Source organism: Mastomys coucha, unplaced genomic scaffold (assembly GCF_008632895.1).
Source record: "Mastomys coucha isolate ucsf_1 unplaced genomic scaffold, UCSF_Mcou_1 pScaffold5, whole genome shotgun sequence".
Lineage (NCBI taxonomy): Eukaryota > Metazoa > Chordata > Mammalia > Rodentia > Muridae > Mastomys > Mastomys coucha.
The window spans coordinates 102,572,940-102,596,245 of NW_022196911.1; the positions used below are offsets into that span (position 1 = coordinate 102,572,940).

Here is a 23,306-nt window from a genome sequence, read left to right on the forward strand (position 1 = left end):
ATACATCAACACACACACACATACACACAAATAAATGTAAAAATAAAAAAAGCTTTGCAGAGACTAGCCTGTCTGTGGGCATGTTTCAGAGTTGCAAAGTAACTACGTTAGTCACGGAGGCTCGACAGAACAGAAGCAGCCGTCTTTGCTGGATATACAATTTGGATACACCAACTCTATTTCATGTGGGGTTAAGGCCTTCATATATATTTTATTTCCATTGTCTGTTTTGTCTAGTGACCTAGACTTGAGAATTTTCATGTAATATCCTGTAGCATACAGTGACCAATCATGATGCTGACCTGAAATAAGATACTGGACCCTTCACCCCAAAGACCTTTGAATGATTCCTAAGCACCAGCAACAGGACAGGCAGTGTCCTTTGCAGGTGTTTGGGATAGAACAGTGACTAAAATTATCCAGAAAGTCCTGCCTTCAAGAAGCATATGTTCTAGAACATCTCTACAGCCAAGGCCCCTGCCAAACTCCAGACAATGTGAGTGTCCATTCTAAGTCAGGTGCTTTCCAGGAGAAAACCCTGCTGCCCCAACCCTACTCTTCATGGGTTACTCATCTCATGCCACCAAACACCCACAAATAGTCTATACAAAGCCACTTGGCAATGTCATAGAATCACAGAACTGTCACTTGCCAAAGGAGTTATGAGCCACTGATTTAAATTTTAGCCTCAAAGTGTATAGTAAACAAAATGAGATTTCAATAAAAGACAATAGAAAAAACTCAAGGAGATGTTTGAATTTATGACACTGAATGAAATTATATGGTATCTGAGACTTGCTTCAAAAGACAGCTCAATAGTGAAGAGCATTTTAGGCTCTCACAGGAGACTAGGTTTGGTTCTCAGCCCCCATGTGGCAGCCTACAGTCATCTGTACCTCATTTCAGGGGAGCCAGTCCTCCATGCTGGCCTCTGTGGGTACCAGGGCAAGTACACGGTATACATACATACACCTCTCTTTACAAAGCAAGTAAACACTTATATACAAAGAAGAAATCTTTTTAAAAAAGTAATCTGGGTGTGGAACGACACAGAAATGAACACTTGCTAAAACTGGAGGATGGGAAGAGGGGCTCGCTCTCTGGAGCACCTAGTTTACTTTGTGACCATTAGGAATCTCCAGATAGAAAGTTTAATAGTGAGGGCACAGTTAGGGGCTGGAGAGATAGCTCAGTAGTTAAGAGCACTTCCCACTCTCACAGAGGACCTGGGTTTGGTTCCTAGCATCCACACTGTGTCTCACAATCTTCTGTAGCTCCTGCTCCAGGAGATCTGACACACTCTTCTCAACTCCCCAGTCACCAGATACACATATGGTGCACAGACATACATGCAGGCGAAACATTCATAAATATAAAAGAAAGAAAAATCTAATCTTTTAAAGAAATAAAAAAATTGGGTACATTCATATGATAGAATGTTATAGTCATAATTTTATGTATATGTTTTAAAAAGCAGGATATAACACTATATGTAATATATATATATATATATATATATATATATATATATATAGTTTGATCCCAATTATACTACTATTTATATGAAAACATTCAAAATGTGATGGTTAATTTTAGTTGTCAACTAAGACATATGCCTGGGTAGGTCTGTGAGGGCAATTCCAGAAAGGATTAGCTTAAAGTAAAGGGCTTCTCCCAGCATGGGCAGCACCTTCTGCCAGCTGGGCTGCTCTAGAGGTCTCAGGGAAGCAGTCTTGCCCGACAGCCTTTGCTTCTTGCTGTCCTATTCTGTTGCTGCTGTCATCCTTCCCTGGCATCCGAATCGGCTCCTTCAGCCTTCCACTGTGGCCTAAAACCAGGGGTCTCTAATGTTCCAGGTCTTCAGTGTAGACTAGCTGCTGAGGCAACCTAGTTTTACGGACTGAGCAGCTATTGGCTCTCAGTATCTCTAGTGTGTAGATGGTCATGGCTAGACTACCTAGCCGGTACTGTGTGAGCCACTCTAGTACAGTCCCTTTACACATAGGATCTGCTAGCACAGATGTCAATCACATTTGTCTTGGTTGTAGGCAACAGGTCATTGGTTTTTCCCTTTGTCCTTTCTACCTTTTGAGAACCTGGAGGATATTATGATTTTGATGGAGAAACAGACCCAGGTACCTGGAAAAACTGGAGCTGCTTTTCCAGGCTCCAGAAGAATGGGTGTTTTAGCACGTGCTTTGCAGAGGGTCGCTGCTGAGGGTCCATTGCAATCATTTTCTCTATCAACTCACGAGCAATGACATCCTCTAAAGAGGAGAAAGATAAACCCATTATTTCGAACTTATAACCAAATGAAATATCAGAAGCCTTACAAATTTATGTGGTCCCCTACAGTTGTCTGCTTCTGTTGTATATGCGTGTACATGTCTGTGTGTATGCAGGCACACAGAGGTCAGAGGCTTATGTCAAATGCTGTTTTATGGAGTTTGAGTCCTGCATTGAACTTGGGATCACCAGTTCAGCCAGCCTGGCTGCCCAGCAAGCCACAGAATACTCTTTCTGCCTCTCCAGTCCTGGGGTCAATTTTTTTTTAAACCTGGGTGTTGAGGATCCAAACTCAAGTCCTCATGTTTTTCTGATAAGCACTTTACCAACTGAGCCATCTCCCCAAACCCCAGTATTCCCTCTGACACCACCGTATGCTACAGGAATTGATTGTAATAAAATAATGAAGAACTCACACCAAACATCAGTTCGTAACAGATTTTCACTATGTGGTTTGTGAAAAGTAGTGACTAAAAATATCCCAAACCTAAGCTGTTAAAAGGGCGGTGGGGTAGGTTTGGATAGCTAGACAGACTTTCAAGGTAAAGCGAAATGGGCTTGTGATCTCAGTACTCAGGAAGCTGATGCAGGACGATCATGACTTTGAGACAAGTCTGACTTACCCAGGAAGATATAGGCTAGCCTGGACTACACAAAGAGAACCTGACTAACTAAATCCCCTCCCCACAAAAAGAGATGAGGTTGAAAAATGAGACTGTTGTAAAAGTATGACTGAACCCCACCCCACTCCCACCAGGGCCTATCAGCTCAGGCTTACCTGGAACTCCCTGTGTATCCTAGGCTGGTCTCACATTTGAGATTCAGCATCCTAAGTGTTAGGATTACAGGTATGTTCAACCACCCTTAGCCTTAACCCCTGTATGTATGTATGTATGTATGTATGTATGTATGTATGTATGTGGGAGGACATGCATATGTGGCACAGCACACATGTGGAGGTCAGAGGACAACTTGGAGGAAGTTAGTTCTTTCCTTCTATCATGTGGGTGGGTCCTAGGGATTAAACTCCAGTCATTGGGCATTCAGGCAAGTGTCTTTAACCATTGGGCCATCTTGTTAACCCCTTAACCCCATCTTTTTGTTGTTGTGCCATCTTGGCTGTCCTAGAACTCACTCTGTAGATCAGGTTGGCCTTGAATTTATAGATTTATAGCATGTGCCTCCGATGTGCTGGGATTAAAGGTGTGTGCCGCTACTCCCAGATCCATTTTTATAAAAGTAAGTACACATATCTAGATAGGCAATTAGAATAACATATACAAAGGAATTGACAGCAGATATCCATCCCTGTTTAATGAAAATATGGGGGCTGTAGAGATGGCTCAGTGGTTAAGAGCACTGACTGCTCTTTCAAGGTCCTGAGTTCAACTCCCAGCAACCACATGGTGGCTCACAACCATCTGTAATGGGATCCGATGCCCTCTTCTGGTGCGTTTAAGACAGCTACAGTGTACTCATATAAATGAAATAAATAAATCTTTAAAAAAAAAGAAAAGAGAAAAAAATATGGATCTTTTTGCTAATGTTTTTCTACAACGAATAAGGGAAAAACTCATAAGCAAAACAATTATTTCATTTTAATCTTTTCATACTGGGGTGCTTTGATCTAATATACTGTAGCAAATTTCCAGTCAGAAGGAAGTATGCATTGTGTCCAATCAGCAGAGCAAGGACAACCTGTCTATCCCTGCTGGCCAAACTATGTCTTGTAACCACGGCCCTCACACAACAGAGTCCAGTGTATAGAACACAGGTCCTCCCCCATACCAGTAAGGCCCTCTGATCAGGAGTCTCCAGAGCGTGCCCTCCCCAGGTCAGTGCCTCAGTGCTCAAGGATGCTCTCAGCTCTGTCAGCTCTGTATGATTCAGCATTTCCTGAGGCCAGACAGGCAGTGTGTTGGAAGGTGTTGCCACCTAGACCACCTGCTCACCGTGTTTGTCTGAGTGGAAGCAGTCAAGGTTGCAGGCGCCCAGGAGGATGTTGGCCTGCCGCTGTAAGGATTTGCCAAAAGGATGGTTGCCCTCAGAGATGACATAGTAAAAGACACAGCCTGCAGAGAAGATGTCCACTGTGTAGGTCTGAAAGAAATGCAGAGTAGGAGGTCTCAGACAGCCATCACTTCACTCACAGCCTTGACTTCACTTCAGCACCTACTGATAAGTGGCTAATGAATGTGAATTGTCCAAAACATCAAGGAGACACCTGTAGTATTGCCCTAGTGTTCTGACTGATGTCAAGGTCTTTGGCTTATGGGCTAACAACCTGGGATGCTGGCTCTGCAGGTGCCCCAAGTTAGCATCACTGATCAGGGTACAACCTGCCATCACACTCAACCTTGGCAGTGACTTATAATCTATTTTCACCTGAAACATTTCTCTTGAATCTACACAGTTGTTTTATTTTGTTTTTCAAGACAGGGTTTCTCTGTGTAGCCCTGGGAACACTAGAACTCACTGTGTAGACCAGGCTGGCCTTAAACTCAGAGATCCATCTGCCTCTTCTCTTGAATCTAAACAAGCCTCTAGACTTAACCTCTAGCTTACAGAAAATAGAGAGAGCGAGCTGTGAAGTGATGCCATGAGGAAATGAGACGGAAGCGTTAGGGCTTCTCGAGAGTAAGCATCAGAGAGCAAGACAGGAAGGGAGGCTGCTGGGGTGCAGGGATACAGCCCCACTTGGCACTGATGGAGCCTGGAGTACAAGACTAGTTGTGAAAGACTTGGGGACTTCTGGGGGACCGTGAATATGGGCTAGAGTTAGGAAATGTGGCAGGAAGGTGGTAGAAGAGGGTCTGTTCTTAGGAAGCAGGGCTGCGGCATTCAGGGGTGAGGGGCTGAGATACCTGCTCCTTATAAGCACATAGTGCAGCCGCAGGTGGACAGAGGAAGACGGAAGTGTATTATGTATTAATAGTGATCAGGGTGAAAGTAAGTACGGAGGTCTTAACCTTCTTTCAATGTTCTGTCTGTCTAGTAATTCTTAAAACAAAAGTCTGGGGAAACAAAACAGACAAATGAAAATCGGAGGTCTGCTTATCGTAGACGAGGCCTGACTCTCCAGGTTCCCAAAGGAAAAGGGGGCAAAATTGATGCAAGGGTTGGGAAAGAGACACTGTTCACATCTGTCTTTCAAAGAATGTGAGACATGAGAAGTTTAAAAGGGACGTCATTCTGTAAGCATATATGCCTGGCAGCCAAACCTTTAAATATAACAGGCTGGTACTGTAGTTTTCTTTAAAAACTTTCCCATGGGGCTGGGGAGATGGCTCAGCAGGTAAGAGCATTGACTGTTCTTCCGAAGGTCCCGAGTTCAAATCCCAGTAACCACATGGTGGCTCACAACCACCCGTAATGAGATCTGACACCCTCTTCTGGTGTGTCTAAAGTCAGCTATAGTGTACTTATGTATAATAATAAAAAATAAATCTCAAAAAAAATTCCCATTTACTTACAGGGTTCTCCTTACAGTCTTCACTCAGCATCTCTGGGGCGATCCAACCCTCAGTGCCAGGCACCCCTGAACGGCGGCTGAAACTGTGCCTGCCAACTGCCAGCTTCTTGCAGAGGCCAAAGTCAGAGATCATCGCCTTGATCCTGCCATGTGCGTTGGGCATGGAGAGGAGAATGTTGTGGGGCTTCAGGTCTCTGTGAACTAAGAGAGAACCCCAAATTCATCCATGCTTACCGTGAGTGACCCCAGCTTCCTACAAGGGTTGTGGATCTTTGTCAGCCTCCTAAATACCTGCTGTCATCTTCAAAATGTTCAGTGTTCAATAATCTAAGGTTCTTTCTCAAATTCCTACAAAACCTGTCAAAAGACCACTGAAATAACCCTTCCTCCTATGAAGGTCAGGAAGCTGCCCCACCCCTGGGCCTTTTAGCCTGGCAAGGAGGACACTCTTACCAATGTTGAGAGAATGCAGGTGTGCCAGGCCTGAGGTGGTCTGATGAAGCAAGGTGATGGGCTCTAGGCCAAGGTGGGCGAAGTCCTTCTGCTCCACATACTGTAAGAGACATATTGCCAAGGTCATAGCATATAACCTTCAGGACTCTATTTGTGGCTGGTGTTCAAGCAGATGTGTGTGTATATGTGTGTGTGCACACACGTGTGTATGTGTATATCAAAGTCTAAGAATAGTAAATATATACTTCCTGAACAAATGCCAGTTAGTAGGAAAAAAGGTTAGTGGCTGTGGCAAAGCTGTCACTGACTCTGGGCACTAGAAAGCCAGCTAGACCCACCTCTTGCAGGGTAGCCGCACACAGCTCAATGGCAATGTATTGGAACTGCCGGTCCTTCTCTGTGCAAAAGTAGCGGATCACATTTGGGTGCTCATCTGATTCTCGAAGTAGCTGGACCTCACGGTCTGCAAAGCTAAAACACTCAGGGAGGATCCTCTTCACAGCCACATCACGGTTGTCAAACATACCTCTGTAGGACAAGAAGTAGGAGGTGTATCTGGTTAGTGCACACTGGGCTGGAGACATGAGATCAGCTCTGTAAGATGCCAATGTTCCTTATTCCAGTATTGACCACCTCAGTTTCAAGGCCCAAAGGCCTTGGACAACCACCAGCAACCCACAGTTGCTGTCCTAACTAGTACTAAGTCAACTTGACACAAACTAGAGTCGTTCAAGAAGATGGACTCTCAACTGAGAAAACAGCTCCATAAGATTTGCCTGTAGGCAGTTCTGTAGTACACTTTCTGAAACTGGTGACTGCCCAGAACATTGTGAGGGGTACCACCCCTGGGCAGGTGCTCTTGGGGTATATAAGAGACAGGCTGGGAAAGTCAAGAGGACCAAGCCAGTAAGCAAACGTCTCCATGGCTTCTATTTCAGTTCCTGCCTTGAATTCCCATCCTGACTGTGATGTGGAAGTGGAAGTAAAATAAGCCCCTTGTCCCCAAAGTTGCTTTTGGTCATGGTATATCACAACCACAGAAACTCTTTTTATTCTATGTGAGTATACTGTAGCTGTCTTCAGACACTCCAGAAGAGGGCGTCAGATCTCATTACGATGGTTGTGAGCCACCATGTGTTTGCTGGGATATGAACTCAGGACCTTCGGAAGAGCAGTCAGTACTCTTAACCACTGAGCCATCTCGCTAAGCCCTGCCACAGAAACTCTTAAGACAGTGTGGGAACTCACTGGAGGCAAGATTCACCTGCCTTGATCATCACTCTGACCCTCCTAGGCCTCCGGCACCTGACAAGATTCACATAGCTGGGGGACTGAGCCATACCACTCACTTGTATACAATTGTGCCCTCAGCTCCATGGCCCAGGACGTCCTTGGGGCAGAATGAAATTTTCCCAACAATCACCATCCTGGTTTCCTCATCTGGGACAAATCAGGAAAAAGAAGAGGTCATTTTAAACACACATCACCTAAGGAACTTTAAGAGTGGAAGGGCATCTAGATTTCTGAGTAAGATGTGGGATTTAAGAGGCTCTCTATTCCCAGATTCCTGGCAGGCAAGAGTTAGGCCACTGCTCAGAACCATTGCTCCCCCCAACATTTTGCCCTGTTCCTACGTTCTATTTCTGCCTTTACGTTATCTTTATAATATCTCAAGTGTCTTAAACTTTTCCAAAGAGAAGGATTCTGTGTGAAACCTCATATTTAGTTAATGGTGAACAACAAAAAGAACAACAACAACAACAACGTCTACCTCAAAAATCCATATATAAAACATCCCCGTGTGGTCTGTTTCTTAAAAAACAAATACTTTGCTTAGAACTAGAAGCTCTGAGGCTCCTTCCCAATTTCTGTGGCAATCCTCCCAGTATGTGGCTGGACAAGGAATGGCTAAGCCCAGTCCCCAAGAGGAACACAGGCCATTGCTTCACTTCTGAACTTGGCCAGTGGCTGGTCTCAAGAATGCACTTAAGCCATATGGGAAACTTCCCTCTGGCCAACAGCAGGTCATAGCCTTTATCCAAACATCAGTAGGTAGGAGGAAGCCAGGGGAAAAAGAACAGAGTGCACCCTCAGGAATCTGGGGAGAGCACGGTTGCTCTGTGTTCCAGGTACAATGGGGAGCCGTACTTACCCTCATCATCCTGCTCCAGGGAGGGACTGGTGCCGGCCTTGGAGGCAGAGCTGCTGGAGTGGAGGGAGTGGTTGGAGGCTCTGGGGGATGGGCTGGGGCTGCTGGTGCCTGAGCTCTCTGAGAAGAGGCCAGATGACTCCAGGAACTCAGAGTCCTGGGTAAGGTCTCTGTGTGGGTGGAAGGGCAGCTGCTGCTGCTTCAGGAGCTGAATTTTCTCCAGTTCCTTCTGGAACTGTTGGTGCTGGAGCTGGCGCTGCTGATGCATGCTCTGTGAAGAGAAACCCACATCCAGGCTGGGGTAGCTAGTTCCAAGAAGAAACAAGTCAGAGGGAGAGGTGTTCCCTGTGGCCAATGAGGCAGGCTGACCTTATCTGAATGCTAAGGCACAAGGCCAGAAAGAAGCCAGACAGAATTGATTCATTAATCTTACTCTTCTGTAGGGCCCACAGTCCAACCCTGGGGTGAGGGTGGGGAGGCTGGTGAGACTGAGTGGCCACCAAGGAGAGCTGTGCCTGAATAGAGGTTAGAACAGGGTGGCCAGAAGTCTAGAAGGCAGGCTGGAAGTAGTGTGGGTGGGGCTGAACCCAGTGCCTGGTAAGGCCCTGTTCCTAAGGGTCTAGTTCCATCATCCTGCTGCCCAGCGCCCTCGTCTCAATACTCTGAAAGCTTTGCTTCACCACCATGAGAAGCATCAGTGGTCTGTAAACATTCTTGTCTGGGCATGGAAGGTGGACTAAAGGGGAGTTTTCTAGCTCTTTTTGAATCCGGGGTCAAAGTTCTGGGTGTGCCACCTAGTAGCCCAGGAAGGCACATGGCCTCCCCAAGCCTAGTTTCTTTTTCTGTGAACAGTGAATAAATAATAATGACCTTACAGGACTGTATGAGGTTACAAAGATTAGGTAATGATACTTTGCCCACAGAAAGCAAAGCATATAAAATCTGTCTTCCCTACCACATCTCCATCTACCCATGTGCTGGTATTCTGAGGAGACAATTCCACAGGCTTGAAGAGCTCGCTAAAGGGTCTACTGTCTTACCTACTCGAATCTATCATCATTATTTTGACTTATCTGTAACTAGAAGAGAAAGAAATCACTATGCTGTCCTCTACACTTTAGCAGATCTCATAGGGAGTGTGAGGGAGCAGACTTTTCATCTGTTATCCTTCCTTTAAAAAACAGGACTCAATCAACTATTTTAAATGATCTTAGGCAGAGTTATACATCAGCTAGTTTACCCTTTCTTAAAAAACATTAAGATTTAGTTACAAGTTGTCCTTTTGGGAGCTGGAGAGATGGCTCAGCGGTTAAGAGCACTAACCTTCCAGAGGCTCTGAGTTCAATTCCCAGCAACCACATGGTGGCTCACAACCATCTGTAATGGGATCTGATACCCTCTTCTCTGGTGCTGTCTGCAGACAGCGACAGTGTACCCACATATATAAATAAATCTTTAAAAAACAAAACAAAACTGTCCTTTTATGAGAAGCTAGTATCTCTAATGATGTCTTTGAAGATAAGCAAATACTTCTCTTTTTTTTCCTCACAATATAGCCCTGGCTGGTTTTGAACTAGTTATGTAGACCAGGGTAGCCTTAAACTTCCAAGTGCTATAGTTAAAAGTGTGTAATACCACATCTGGCTCAAATGTTGACTTTTAAATATGTAACATGTTGTCTGCTTTTGTGTGGCTCTCACTGGCACTCAGTGACTGACAGAGAGGTAGCAGAACTTGGAGGATACTAAGAAAGAGCAAGCCTTACCAGGGGGTAAGTGATGATGAACGCCACCCATCCAACCAGCAGGAAGGTGCTCAGGATAATAGTAGCCATGTCCTTGAGCATGGAGTCCACGGGGGCCTCAGGCTTAGCGGGAGCACGGGACAGCTTCTCTTCTACATCCTGAGATACGGTGGTTGGTGTGTTGTCTGAAGTCTGGCCAACTAGATTGATAACCTTGTATGGAAGAGATTTTCTAAATGTCTAGCCAGATATAGTGAAGTTAGCATGCAAGAGAAGCCATGTCTAGTTCATCAAATTCTGATGGACCAGATAACTGTTGCCTCTTTTTAAGCAATTGCTGCTGAGAGACCATACAATTGTACAGCAATGCCACCATTGTTCAGAGATTTTAGAACAATATATTTAGAAATACCTTTAGACCCTGACATTCTTTAAAAATTTTCTTTTTTTTTTTTGTTTTTTTGAGACAGGGTTTCTCTGTACAGCCCTGGCTGTCCTGGAATTCACTCTGTACACCAGGTTGGCCTTGAACTCAGAAATCCACCTGCCTCTGCCTCTCAAGTGCTGGGTTTAAAGGTGTGTGCTATCACTGCCTGGCAAAAAAAATTTCAATGATAAATTCCAATATTAATTTCAATGATAACTCCTTTGACAGTAGATTTGCTAGTTAAGAAAACTGTAAAATCACCTAAGTCATATATAGAAAAAAGTCTGGTGAAAGTTGGTCATCAATATGATACCCTTTTACACTGAAAAATAAAGCTAGCTGGGGCATGCAGAAGGTCCTGGGTTTAATCCCCACACTACAAACAAACAAATCAAACCACAAAAACAAAGCAGGGCTGGTACAAGTATGAAGATCTGAGTTCAAATCCCAAGGACCCACATAAAAAGCCAGATGTGGTAGAAGTATATGTGCACCTGTGACCTCATCAGTGGGGTGAGGGTGGGGACAGCAGGATCACTAGAGCTGATTGTCAGTTCACCTCCAAAGTCAGAGAGAGACTCTGCTGCCTCAAGGGAATAAGGGGTAAGCGAGAGCACAACGCTCAACATCTTCTAGCCTCCTTACACTTAAGCACATTCCCCAAACTATACCACATACACATGCACACCAGCAAAAAACAAGATGGTTGAGCCGGGTGGTGGTGGCACACGCCTTTAATCCCAGCACTTAGGAGGCAGAGGCAGGAGGATTTCTGAGTTCAAGTCCAGCCTGGTCTACAGAGTGAGTTCCAGGACAGCCAGGACTACACATAGAAACCCTGTCTCAAAAACAAAAACAACCAAAACAAAAAAACAAAAAAATCCAAAACCAAAAAAAAAAAAACAAAAAAAAAAACCAAGATGGTTGTTGTACATTTGTACACATGTGCAGGCATATACCTAGCATACCTAACAAAGCTACTTCCTTAGGTTGTTTTTCCAAAGTATCGGATACCTTTATTAAATGCTTATGAAAAATAAAATAAACAAAACGTAAATGCTTATAGAAGCTCCAAATTAAATCAGATAAGCATGTAGCTTCTTTTCAAGTTCCTCAGAATCTCAGAGGTTTCCTAGAACAATTTAGAAAAGCACACTGGTCTCTACACAAACAGCTAGTGTCCTCTGTTTGTCCAAGAAAGCTAACACACAGCTTCCTGGCCTTGCACAGGTTTTCCTTCTCTTCTTTTCTTTTCTTTTAAAAAAGATGTTATTTATTTTATGTATGTAATTATACTGTAGCTGTCTTCAGACACACCAGAAGAGGGCATTGGATCCCATTACAGATGGTTGTGAGCTACCATGTGGGTCCTGAGAATTGAACTCAGGACCTCTGGAAGAGCAGTCCATGCTCTTACCTGCTGAGCCATCTCTCCAGCCACACACATGGGTTTTCCACATGCTCACATCACTGCAGTCTCTCCTGCAAGACATCAGCTTTTGATGCCCTTCTCTCCCTCCAGCTGCCATCTGAGTCCGTGCAGGTACACACCTCGTGTTCTTGCCTCCCTTATAGAGTATTCTGTGTGAGGAGTATGGCCTGCTGGGTATGTAGCGTGTGGTTGAGAAATCTGAGCTGAGCATGTGACAGGGAGAACATCTATTTATAGTAACTATCCAGGAGTGTTTAAAAAGACAGTTGTGGGGCTGGAGAGATGGCTCAGTGGTTAAATTCAGGTACTGATGTTGCAGAGGATCTGAGTTTGGTTCCCATGACCCATATATCAGGCTGTTCCCAACCACCTGTAACTCCAGCTCTTCGGCCCTTAGTTTATACCTGCAAGATGGCTCAGTGGCTGAAGACACTACCAGCAAGTCTGACAATCTGAGTTTGATTTCTGGTGAAAGAAAAAACCAATTTCTGCAAGTTTTCCTGACTTTCACACCTGCACCACGATATCTCTCTCTCTCTCTCTCTCTCTCTCTCTCTCTCTCTCTCTCTCTCTCACACACACACACACACACACACACACACAAAACATCAATATAAAAAACAAATTCAAAGACCTCTTTGCTCAGATGGTTAAATAAATATAACCTTTGGCCATGGCTACCTCTGAGTATAAGATGATTTATATTCTCTCATTTTCTTCATTATAGTTTTATAAGTATGGAATAATAAATACTCCTCAGGACTTTAATAAGATCTTAGAGCAATACAGTTCAGGAACTCCGTTTTAGGAATCAGCCTACTCCTCCAACTCAGCCAATACCACTGATGGTGAACAGAGATGCTGCCCTGGACTTAAAAGGCTGTGATGTTTCTTTGCTTTTAAATAAAACCTAAAGCCAGCCAGAGTGGTACATGTCATTAATCCCAGAACTTAGGAGACAAAGGGTAGGTAGATTTGTGAGTTCTAGGAGTACTACATAATGAGACCTTGTCTTGGAAAACAAACAAACAAATAAAAACTACATCTCTCAAGTGATTTGTTAAGACGCCAGATGATCCATAATAGTAGCTCTTGTTCTTCAAAAACTCCCCAATCCAGTCTACTTTTCCATCACCCCTCCCTACTCAGTGGGACTGCAAGAGTTCAGGCCTGAATTACTAGCTTGCCAAGGTCTTCAGAAACTTCCAAGTCCCTTTGCGGGCCATGCAGGCCAGAAGAAAAAAGTCTCCTCAACACTCTGATATCTGACCAGGAAAGCAATAGGACACAGCAGAAGATGGAGGCAAGACAGCAAGTCGGAGGGCTATGGGGACTCTTGACTGAAGTTCCCAGCTTCTGCTTAAAGCCCCTTTCCATTCAGGTACACTATGAGAAGATCTGGGGTGGACCAGCAGAGGCCTTGACCTAGCTCCCTAACAGCTATTAAGAGAAGCTAGAAGCTGGGCAGTGGTGATGCATGCCTTAAATCCCAGCGCTTGGGAGGCAGAGGCAGGCAGATTTCTGAGTTTGAGGCCAGCCTGGTCTGCAGAGTGAGTTCCAGGACAGGCAGGGCTACACAGAAAAAAAAAAAAAGAAAGAAGCTAGAAGTCACTGGTTCACTTCCCACTCACTTCCTCAAAGCTCCTTTGTTCCGAATCAGCAGGAATCACATTTTCTCGATGTTTGGGCAGGTTGTTAGGAAATCTCTCCAGCATCTTGGTAGATGCAGACAGAGGAGTTTCATGGTGTCCTACAAGAGGAAACAAACCTTTAATGAGAACAGCTTCCAGGGAGTGGTAGCTCCCAATACAAAATTTTAGCAACTCTACCGTCTGAGGGAGTCTTTCTTACAATGGAATCTCATATCTACACAACGAGAAAAAGGTAAATATGGCTACTAGAGAATTAGTATGAAAACAGAATCTGTTTTTTTTTCTTCAAGACAGGGTTTCTCTGTGTAACAGCCCAGTGCATTCAAGACCAGCCTGGTCCACAGAGTGAGTTCCAGGACAGCCAGAGCTACATAGTGCAACCCTGTCTCCAAACAAACAAACACCTCAAAAACACTCCCTGTCCCCAATAGAAATTTTAGGGCTGGGGAGACAGTTTAGTCAGTAAAGTGCTTGTAAAAGCAGGAGGGCTCAAGTTCAATCCCCAGAACCCATATGAGAAAAGTTGGTCAACTGTGTGTAATCCAACAGTGAGATGGAAACAGGTTGATCTCTGGAGCTTGTCCCATAGCTAGCCTAACCTAATCAGTGAATTCTAGGCCATGAAAGACTGTCTCAAAAAACAAGAGAGGAATGACCACTGAAGTTGTCCTCTAGTCTCCACGCAAATGCACACACACACCTGCACACACATGTGGAATACAAATTTTAAAATAAAACAAGATTTATTAATTGACAGCAGAATGCAGTCTTCTGCTTTTTTTAAATGATTTACTTTTATTATTAATTACATGCCTGTGTGTGGGTATGTACAATGCTTAAGTGTAGGAAACAGACTCCCCTGGAGCTGGAATTACAGGTGGTTGTGAGCCACTTGACATGGGTGCTGAGAACCAAACCTGGATCCTATGCAAAAGCAGTTTGTGCTCTTAACTACTGAACCACTTCTTCAGCCCAATATTCTGCTTCTTTTACAAATAAAATAACTTGTGTGGGTGCATGTATTCAACTCAGGAACCAGTGTGATGCTTCAATGTTCAACAAGTTCTTTCACCGCTTTCCTAGTAGCATCAGTCTAGTAAGGCTATTGTGGTCCCTTCTGTACATTTCCGGTGCTCAGGCAGAGTTCTAGTCCTTCTCCGAGCTACACTTGAGCTTCCACCTAAGGTGAGCGAGTACCTGAGAGAATGAGAGAAGTCGGTGCTGGCTGGACAAGAAAAGCACTGCCCACTCACTTGCTACTGTTCTGGACATACTAGTTCATGACCACTGGCATTCAGCACACTTCCATCCTATTGTCTAGTGTGTGCAATAAAAGAAGTAAAGTAACTAAATAAGGAACTGGAGTTTCATTCCACGGGGCTTGAAAAGCCCCATCGATTTCCCTCCTTTCTGTTCTCTCATAGATGAGCTCTCAGCTTGATGCAGGCTTTTTACTCTATACTGTTTTTGTCTTCTTTGTGGCTGTGTGTGGAGATCACAGGTCAGCCTGACGTATCTTCCTTAGTTGGTTCTCTACCTTACTATTATTTAAAAAATATATATTTTTTAAGAGACAGAGTCTCTCACTGAAATTGGAGCTGAATGTTTCAACTAGATTGGCTAGCCAGTGAATCCCAAGATCCTCCTGTTTCTGCCTCTCTACACTTGGCTTTTCAGTTTGTTTTTTTGTGACAGGGTTTCTCTGTGTAGCCCTCAACTCAAGAAATCTACCTACTTCTGCCTCCGGAGTGCTGGGATTAAAGGCATACATTCCGCCTGGCTTACCTGGCTTTAGATCTGGTCCATACCTTCTCACAGTAAGCACTTCACCCAGTGACTCATTCATTTCCTCAGCGCTCTCTCCATGATCTATATCTCTCTAGTACTACTGGAGACCTATTAGAGACTGTGTGCCATGTGTACCAAGGCGAAGCCTGACAGGAACTAGCCAGAGCTTACACTTCTTGATCTGGAAAGTCCCTCTTTAATCCCTCATCTGACTTTAATCTTTTCAGGTTTTTGTCACCTATGGTGTGACATGGTTCTTTCAGGGAAACCTACTTTTGTTCTGAACCATCACAAATTTTCTCATGCACACCATGGCCTACTGAGGCACGCTTTGCTCTACAAAAGGTTTTTCTCACATGTGGCTGCCTATGTCAGAATTCTGCGTCAGACCTGGTATCTGAATGTGAGTAATCATGGGTTACCGAGGCCAACCAACAAAAATGATCAACAGCCAGGAGAAATAAAGTTGTCCTTCCACAGGCCACCCTGCATTACAGTGTCCTGTCTACCTCATTCCCTGATGTCCTACATGTCTGTAAGGCTTCTTACCAATAGACTGCTGGATAAGTCACTGAGAATCCTTATAAACAGGCTCCTTCTGAAGAAGGGTGTTCAGGGATACCCCACTGTACACTCAGAACCTATCTCTGCAAGCCTGTCCCAAAGTTCTTAAGCATTTTTATATAAATAGTACCCAACCTTTGTGAATTATCTGTGCTTAAGCAAACAGATCCAGACTCTGAAGCAAAAGGCACAGGACCAGCTTACTGCATTGGGTCGCCAATAGCAGTTCATGCCTGTTTGACAAAGTACTAGGGGATGTTGATCACCAGGTCAGGGTCACTGCTGGGGGCAAGAAACAAAACAACAGACCTCCCCCTTCTGATTTAATTAGATCCATTTTATTTTCAAGATGAATGTGAAGGTAGACTGTCTTGCACTCTTCCACAAGAAGCAAAGGCCCTATCTTGGTCCTGGTCTATGAGAAGATGTTATGTATTCTCACTGCCTTATTGTAAGCTGACTAGCTCCCAAGTTCCTCACAGGACCTCAGGTTGTGAGACCCTACTTAGCTACCTCTTAGAAGTTTGCTAGGCTTCCTAGTTGTCTTACTCTGACAATTTAAAGGGAATTTTAAAGGGATCTCATTTTTCAATTCTGCCACGGAGGCTCTTCTTGTACATTTTCAGTGCTTTCATACATATTTCCTTTGCACTACTTCTTGACCACAGCCAGGCAGTTCATGGACCTTCACTGGTGCATAAACCCGAGCAGCCTTGGACTTCTAATGAGCTCTGCTCACTAGCTTTCCCTTCCCATCAGCATGGATCCATTCATATATACTTTCTCAAGAAGAAAAGGAGGAGTTCTTGTATTATTTTCTTTGCCTATATTTTACACTTACATACACACACACACAAACAGAGAGAGAGAGAGAGAGAGAGAGAGAGAGAGAGAGAGAGAGAGAGAACTATGAAGAATTAAAAGGCACAAAGAATAGGGTCTTTCAGACAATCTGCAAATAGAATGATCAGAGCTCAAGCACAACAAGGTCCTACCCTCCCCCTCCCCCCACCCCCACCCCCCACAGACCGCTCCTAGGTACTCATATTCTGGTCCAAACCCACTGCCTGGCAGGTCCTGCTGCTTCCTGGGCCCACACTCTCTTAGCTACCCACATCTACTCTATTCTGCTGGGACTCACCCTACCTCTCATGTTTAGGCTAGGTCATCAGAATTGGTGTGTATTGTTGGTAGGGGGCTACAGAAAGGAAAGATCTGATGTAAGAACATTCCATCTTGCTCTTGGGGTACTTGCCAGGGACACGATCACCCTCACTTCTGCCTTTGTTTGCAATACTCACTGTTTGGGGTATCATCTCAACCTCTCATCTTTGTAACCAGGTCTTTAATTCAACCCCAGGGTCATGGATAGTGATGGCAACAACAATGGTAAGAAGAAAACAGATAAGGGCCAGGGTGCATCCCAGAGTCAAAGCATGGTTAGCATGCCTAAGGCCCTGGTCTCTGCCTGGTCTCTCCTTTCTTGGAGAGAAAATATTATGGGAGGGAGTAAAGAAGCCACGCACTTGGGAAGCAGGGACTGAATGAATTGAGGGTAGCCTGAGTAACATAGTGATATTCTGTCTCCCAACAATATGAAACAAACCAAAAATTTAGACTGAGAAAAAGAAACTCCCGCAGAGCCTTTCAATGATGGCCCAGGAACAGCGCAGACTCTTCACGCCTGTTGATTCTAGTTTCTCTTCAGATTGCTAAGTATTTTGCCTTTATTTTCCACAACTGTCAATCATCATGGGTCTTAAACTTGTCCTGTCCAGCCTCTTATCTACACTGATTCTTATTCCAAATGACAAGCCCCAGTATTCTTAGTTAGAAAGTGGAAATAACAAGGGTGCCCACCTCAGAGGGTCACTGTGAGGAACAGGGAGCAGGCACTGCCTGAAATTTACACCGAGTGTTTCAATCTTGGAGAGAAACTGGTCTTTTGAGACCTGATTAAGCAACCTGGAATTCTGTAACTCCTTGGAAATAAAAATATTCACAGACCTAAACCATCTTGACATGGACAGAGCACACAATGCATTCACAATGAAGAGCAGCCGTAAACCAGCAGGGCTGACTTTCGCCCACCAGGGGGCAGCATGTCACCACGCAGAACGAAGCTCTTACCTATGAGAAGCCAGTAATTCCTCAAGTAGTTCAGCTTGCTCTTCCCTTTGAGTCCAGGGTCAAACTTGAGGTCTGTACTGGGAGTGATCACACACTCTCCTTTGTCTCCAATGGTGACACCATCTGTCTGGGGACCTTCCAGCAAAGGAAGAGTGCTGCCTCGAGGCTGTGGAGATGGGATGCGGTGAGCTGCAGGGCTGGCAGGAGTTTCCCTAGGTTCTGCAGCACAACCACTGTCCCCTAAAGGGACAGCAGTGGCTCACACAGCTCAATCATCACCAACCATCAAAGCGTGACACAGAGACCCTGAGACCAGGCAGGAAAGCTCTACTGACATCTTTTCAGACTCTTTGCTTAAGACAGAACTCAAGCAGCCCAGGCTGTTCTTGAATTCTAGACTTTCTTGTTTCCATCTCACAAATGCTGGGATTACAGGCATCAACGATCATGTCTGGTCCTGCCATGTCAGGTTTGCATGTTTGGGCACCGAGAACCAGGAAGAACATGCATTATAGAACTCCAAGAAGCTACTATTAGAAATTCTGTGAAACTACGTAAGAATCCATGTGTTCACAGATGACACAATTGACTACAGTGTGAATGAACTGCAGACATCGAGTAGTTAACAGGGTCAGGAGTGGCCTCACTGCTACAGCACCCAACTCACCAGGCAGACAGGCTACAGCCAGCCAGTCCAGGCACTAGCACATCAGGAGTGTAATATCCCAGTCATTCAGTGAGAGTGCTCAAAGCAAGCTGGAGAAGCCTGAGGAGGCATGGAGCACTCACAAAAGGATTGAGCAGGGGAAAGGAAGTGAGAGACCAGCAACTGAAGCTCAGAAGAAAGAATAGGGAAGTGTGGGTGATCGTGGAAAGCATGTGCTTGTCTAAACCATGCAACCCTCCAAAACTAGCAGAGTGGTAGCTAGGCATGGTGGGACTAGCTTGAAGAAAGCCTGACGGTTAGATCTGAACACAAAGCCATGAGGAGTGAGTGTTTCCTGGCTTCAGGAAGCTGCTTCTGTCAATATCAGCTTTCAACGTAGGATATGCATTTGTAGAAGCTGCTCATGATTCATTCAGCTCTGCATTTCCCTTTCTTAACCAGATGTTTACACAAAACTCAATGTCACTTTTTGCTAAAAAGGGAACAAAAGCAGTCAAGAAATTGCATCTTTGGGTCCCACAGTTGACTCACCACGACAGCAACGCCTTCATGCACCATTGAGGGGGAGGCATAGAGGCTGCTGGAGTACTTCCCGACATACAGCGTAGGCCTGAAAAAACAGAAACATACATTCTCAAGTGGCTTTTAGGATATCAGAAGCATAGACTCAAGCATCAGCTGCCACACATGGGCCATGCAGTTCCCACAAGGAAGCCAGCAAGGTAGCAGGGGTACTGTAGCGTGACAGGCCAGTGGGACTTCAAGCCTCAGCTTTACCTGTCACCTACAGAACAGGAAGCCTATTTCCTCGCCTGCAAATGCCAGGACTGGACTAGACGGAGGCCAGTGCAGCCCGAGGAAAGGGCTGGATTGATGACTGGCAGAAGACTGAGTACTCAGCACCTGCTGCCAGTTTCTTGGGCGACCGAGCTGGCACTCTTTCAGAACAACCATGCTCAGCACCATGCTGCTGTGGGCTTTTTGAGAACTTCCAGGGTTCAGCAGAGGAACAGGTGCTCCATTCCAGATGCTGAGAGCAAAAGGAATGTACAGGATACACAAACCAGGAGAGTAGTGTACACCTGTAATCCCAGGATACAGAGCATATTTGGGGCCAGCCTAGGCTCATGAGACCCTGCTTCACATAAAGAAAACAAACAAAACAAATAGAAAAAAGAAAGAAACTCCCATCCAAACTGAGTGTTGTTTCCTGATAGTGCGCTCCTGCCTGAGCTATCAGAGGGCTGTCTAGTAGCAGCATGGAAGCTATTCCTACAGACTTCCAGGAATTACTACTGGCAAGAGCCTTGGGTCAGTTATCTATGAAATGATAATTTCTTTCTACAAATTCCTTCCACCTAAATGGTGTTTCACTATAGACAACACTTTCACATATATGATTACATTTCAACTTCTCCACACACCTATGGAATAGGGAGATTGAGACCTAGCCTGTTAAGTGACTGACAGGCTTTTAACAGGTAGAGATGAAGGATACATCTGCTGAGTCTTGGTCACATACACTGTGACACTTTTTTTTTCTAATTTTTTTTTTTTTTTTTTTTTTTTGGTTTTTTGAGACAGGGTCTCTCTGTATTTTTTTCTGATTTTTAAAATGAGTATGACATGTAATAAAAATTTAAAATATACAGTCTTGTATTATAGTCTCCCCCTCATATTTTATAGTCAATGTTCAAGAAGTCCAGGTAGGTAGATACTTGTAATCCCATCACTTAGGAAGCTGAGGCCAGCATGGGTTACATAATGGGACTTTCTCTTCAATCCATAAACATAATACAGAACCAGAGAGAGAGAAAGACAGTAACAGAGAGTTTGAAGTATAAAGGGGTACTGCATGGGCTGCATTCTGAGGTTCCCAAATGAGCCAGTGGGTTTTTTGGGGGGGGGGGGGGGGGGAGGGAGTAGTATTTGTTTTTGAAGACAGGGTTTCTCTGTAGAGCACTGGCTGTCTTGGAACTCCCTCTGTAGATCAGGCTGGCCTTGAACTCAGAGATCCACCTGCCTCTGTCTACTTGGGATTAAAGACGTGCGCTATCATCATCCCCCAGCTCAAAACAAGTGAGTGTTGACTCTTGATGTTCTACATGAGCTCAGAGATACCTGCCAACCTCCTGACTCCCCCAGCAGAGGGTATATTACACTGTAGCAGTCCCAGAACACCAGGGTTGTCCTTTGCTGCCTGTCCTGTTCTGTCCTGATCTGTCCTAACTCCTCCAACTCACGTCAGCTTGCTCTTGGCCTCTGTCTCCTTGGGGAATGGATACTTCCACTTGGTGATGCGCCCCACTTCCCCAGACATGAAGGTCAAGTAGCGTAGAGTCTCCACAGCAACGTTGATGTGTACCACCTTTCTCAGGCTCTCCCGCTGCCAGACGTAGAAGGCCACCACAGGAGAGGCATAGTTTTGGATCCATAAGACATCCCCAGATTCACTGTCCACAGTTACCACCAGTCCATCGCCATTGGACACAAAGTGGGACATCTCTAAAGATCAAACAAAGCATGTCAACCACATTTGGCAACCATGACCTCTATCCTCTTGGCAAGCTGCAGTCATTTCACTGACGTGGAGATGTCTAGAATATTCTCAGGTCACAAGAGTTCACTGGTTTGCAATGAACTCTTCAGTTTCAAGACACTGAGATATGCCTGGCTTATAATTGTAAAATAGGCTTCTTTTCCCACCCCTCTGAGTTTTTAAAAAATTACCCTACCAATAAGTGAGAGTAAATGCTGAGAGGAAAAGAGCTAATGCAAGTGCCAATGACGCTGACATTTTATAGCAGTCCTTGAAAACCTGGGTACTCAGAGACAATGTATGAGGTCCTGAGCCGGAAAGAATAGTCAGACTTCCAGATACAAGTGTTAAGATACGGGGCTGGAGAGACGGCTCAGAGATTAAGAGCATTGACTGCTCTTCCGAAGATCCTGAGTTCAAATTCCAGCAACCACATGGTGGTTCACAACCATCCATAATGATATCTGATGCCCTCTTCTGGTGTGTCTGAAGATAGCTACAGTGTACTTATTTATAATAATAACTAAAATTTTTAGGCTAGAGTGAGTGGGGCTGACTGGAGCGAGCTGGGTTGACCAGAGCAAGCAGAGGTCCTAAATTCAATTCCCAGCAACCACATGATGGCTCACAACCATCTGTACAGCTACAGTATACTCATACACATAAAATAAATAAATAAATCTTTAAAAAAAGATAATAAACTTAGGTTGCATAGTTATCTGAGTTGCAAAATGTGACAGCTAGAAGTTCTTAAAGTATAAACCACATTTAAATGTGGACTGCCTTTTCTTATTGTGGTACTAGGAATTGGACCCAGGGATTTAAGTATGCTAGGCAAGACTTTTGTTGTTGTTTTGATCTTGAGAGTCTCCATGCAGCTCTGGCTGTCCTGGAACTCACTATGTAGACCTAAGACAATTTTTAAGATTCATTTATTTTATGAATATGAGTAAACACCTACATGTATGTATTTATGTGTACCACATATTTATGTGTACCACTTTATGTCTAGTATCTGCAGAGGCTAGAAGAAGGCGTCTGATCTCCTGGAATGGAGTTATAGGCAGTAGAGAGCTGAGCCATCATATGATAGGAACTGAACTCAGGTCCTCTGCAAAAGCAACAAGTGCTCTGAGCCATCTCTTCAAATCCCTAAAGTAGCCTTCTTAATGGAGGTATTGATGCCACGTGCTAACATCTGAGTCTATTGCTCATATGCTGGTAGTACATTCCTCCTGTGATACATAAGCATTCAAAATGTGTTTCTTTCCTTCTGTCTGGCTAAAGCTATCATCACAAGCCCATGAAAAATCCAGAACTTGGTGATAAAGGGTTACTTTTTAAAAATCCTGCTTTCTGCAGCGATCATTTCTACATGTGGAAGGTGCATCCTTACATCAGGCATACTTACTGTAGTCCACGTCGTCCTCGGGCAGTGAGGCTGCATAGTCAAAATAGGTGGCATTCCAGCGGAGCTCCCGGGTCTTGGTGTCATACATGGTGATGGTATATTCTAGAGAATAAAGATTAGCACGGAGGGGCTGTAGAACCTACTGAGGTGTTATATAGTTACAACAACAACGTTTTTACTAAATTGCATCAAGGCTATCCATGTGGAAAGGGAAAGACCAGGTGGAGGACTGAAGTCCCAGAGAGAAGAACAAACCTGACAGAGACAAGGCACCCATGCTCTGCTCTAAAAGCACAGTTCATAGAATCATTAGTCATGCAATGGCTGTTTATAGCCACTAAGTTTTAGGGTTCTTTATTACATAGTAAGACATAGGTAATATTAGAAATGGGTTCCTAAGTTGGGCAGTAGTGGCGCATACCTTATCCCAGCACTCAGGAGGCAGAGGCAAGTGGATCTGTCAATTCAAGGTCAGCCTGGTCTACAGAGTGAGTTCCAGGACAGCCAGGGATACACAGAGAATATCTCTCTCCTTCCCTGCCCCCCTTCTCTCTCTCCCCCCACTTTACACACACACACACACACACACACA

The 23,306-nt window shown here is 44.6% G+C and overlaps 1 protein-coding gene across 2 annotated transcripts in view; it reads right to left on the reverse strand.

The window, feature by feature from the left end:
* The window catches only part of Ern1 (endoplasmic reticulum to nucleus signaling 1), a 95,041-nt gene that overhangs the window by 6,660 nt on the left and 65,075 nt on the right, over positions 1-23,306 (reverse strand). For both annotated transcript variants that reach the window (XM_031350822.1, XM_031350823.1), the window contains exons 7-19: positions 22,715-22,816; positions 21,008-21,269; positions 19,296-19,374; positions 18,098-18,263; positions 13,595-13,713; positions 10,126-10,317; positions 8,364-8,631; positions 7,561-7,651; positions 6,550-6,739; positions 6,212-6,311; positions 5,760-5,959; positions 4,239-4,386; positions 2,140-2,267 (exon numbers count right to left, since the gene is read on the reverse strand). In XM_031350822.1, the coding sequence (XP_031206682.1) occupies positions 2,140-2,267; positions 4,239-4,386; positions 5,760-5,959; positions 6,212-6,311; positions 6,550-6,739; positions 7,561-7,651; positions 8,364-8,631; positions 10,126-10,317; positions 13,595-13,713; positions 18,098-18,263; positions 19,296-19,374; positions 21,008-21,269; positions 22,715-22,816 (2,045 nt within the window). The remainder of the gene's footprint in view (positions 1-2,139; positions 2,268-4,238; positions 4,387-5,759; positions 5,960-6,211; positions 6,312-6,549; positions 6,740-7,560; positions 7,652-8,363; positions 8,632-10,125; positions 10,318-13,594; positions 13,714-18,097; positions 18,264-19,295; positions 19,375-21,007; positions 21,270-22,714; positions 22,817-23,306) is intronic.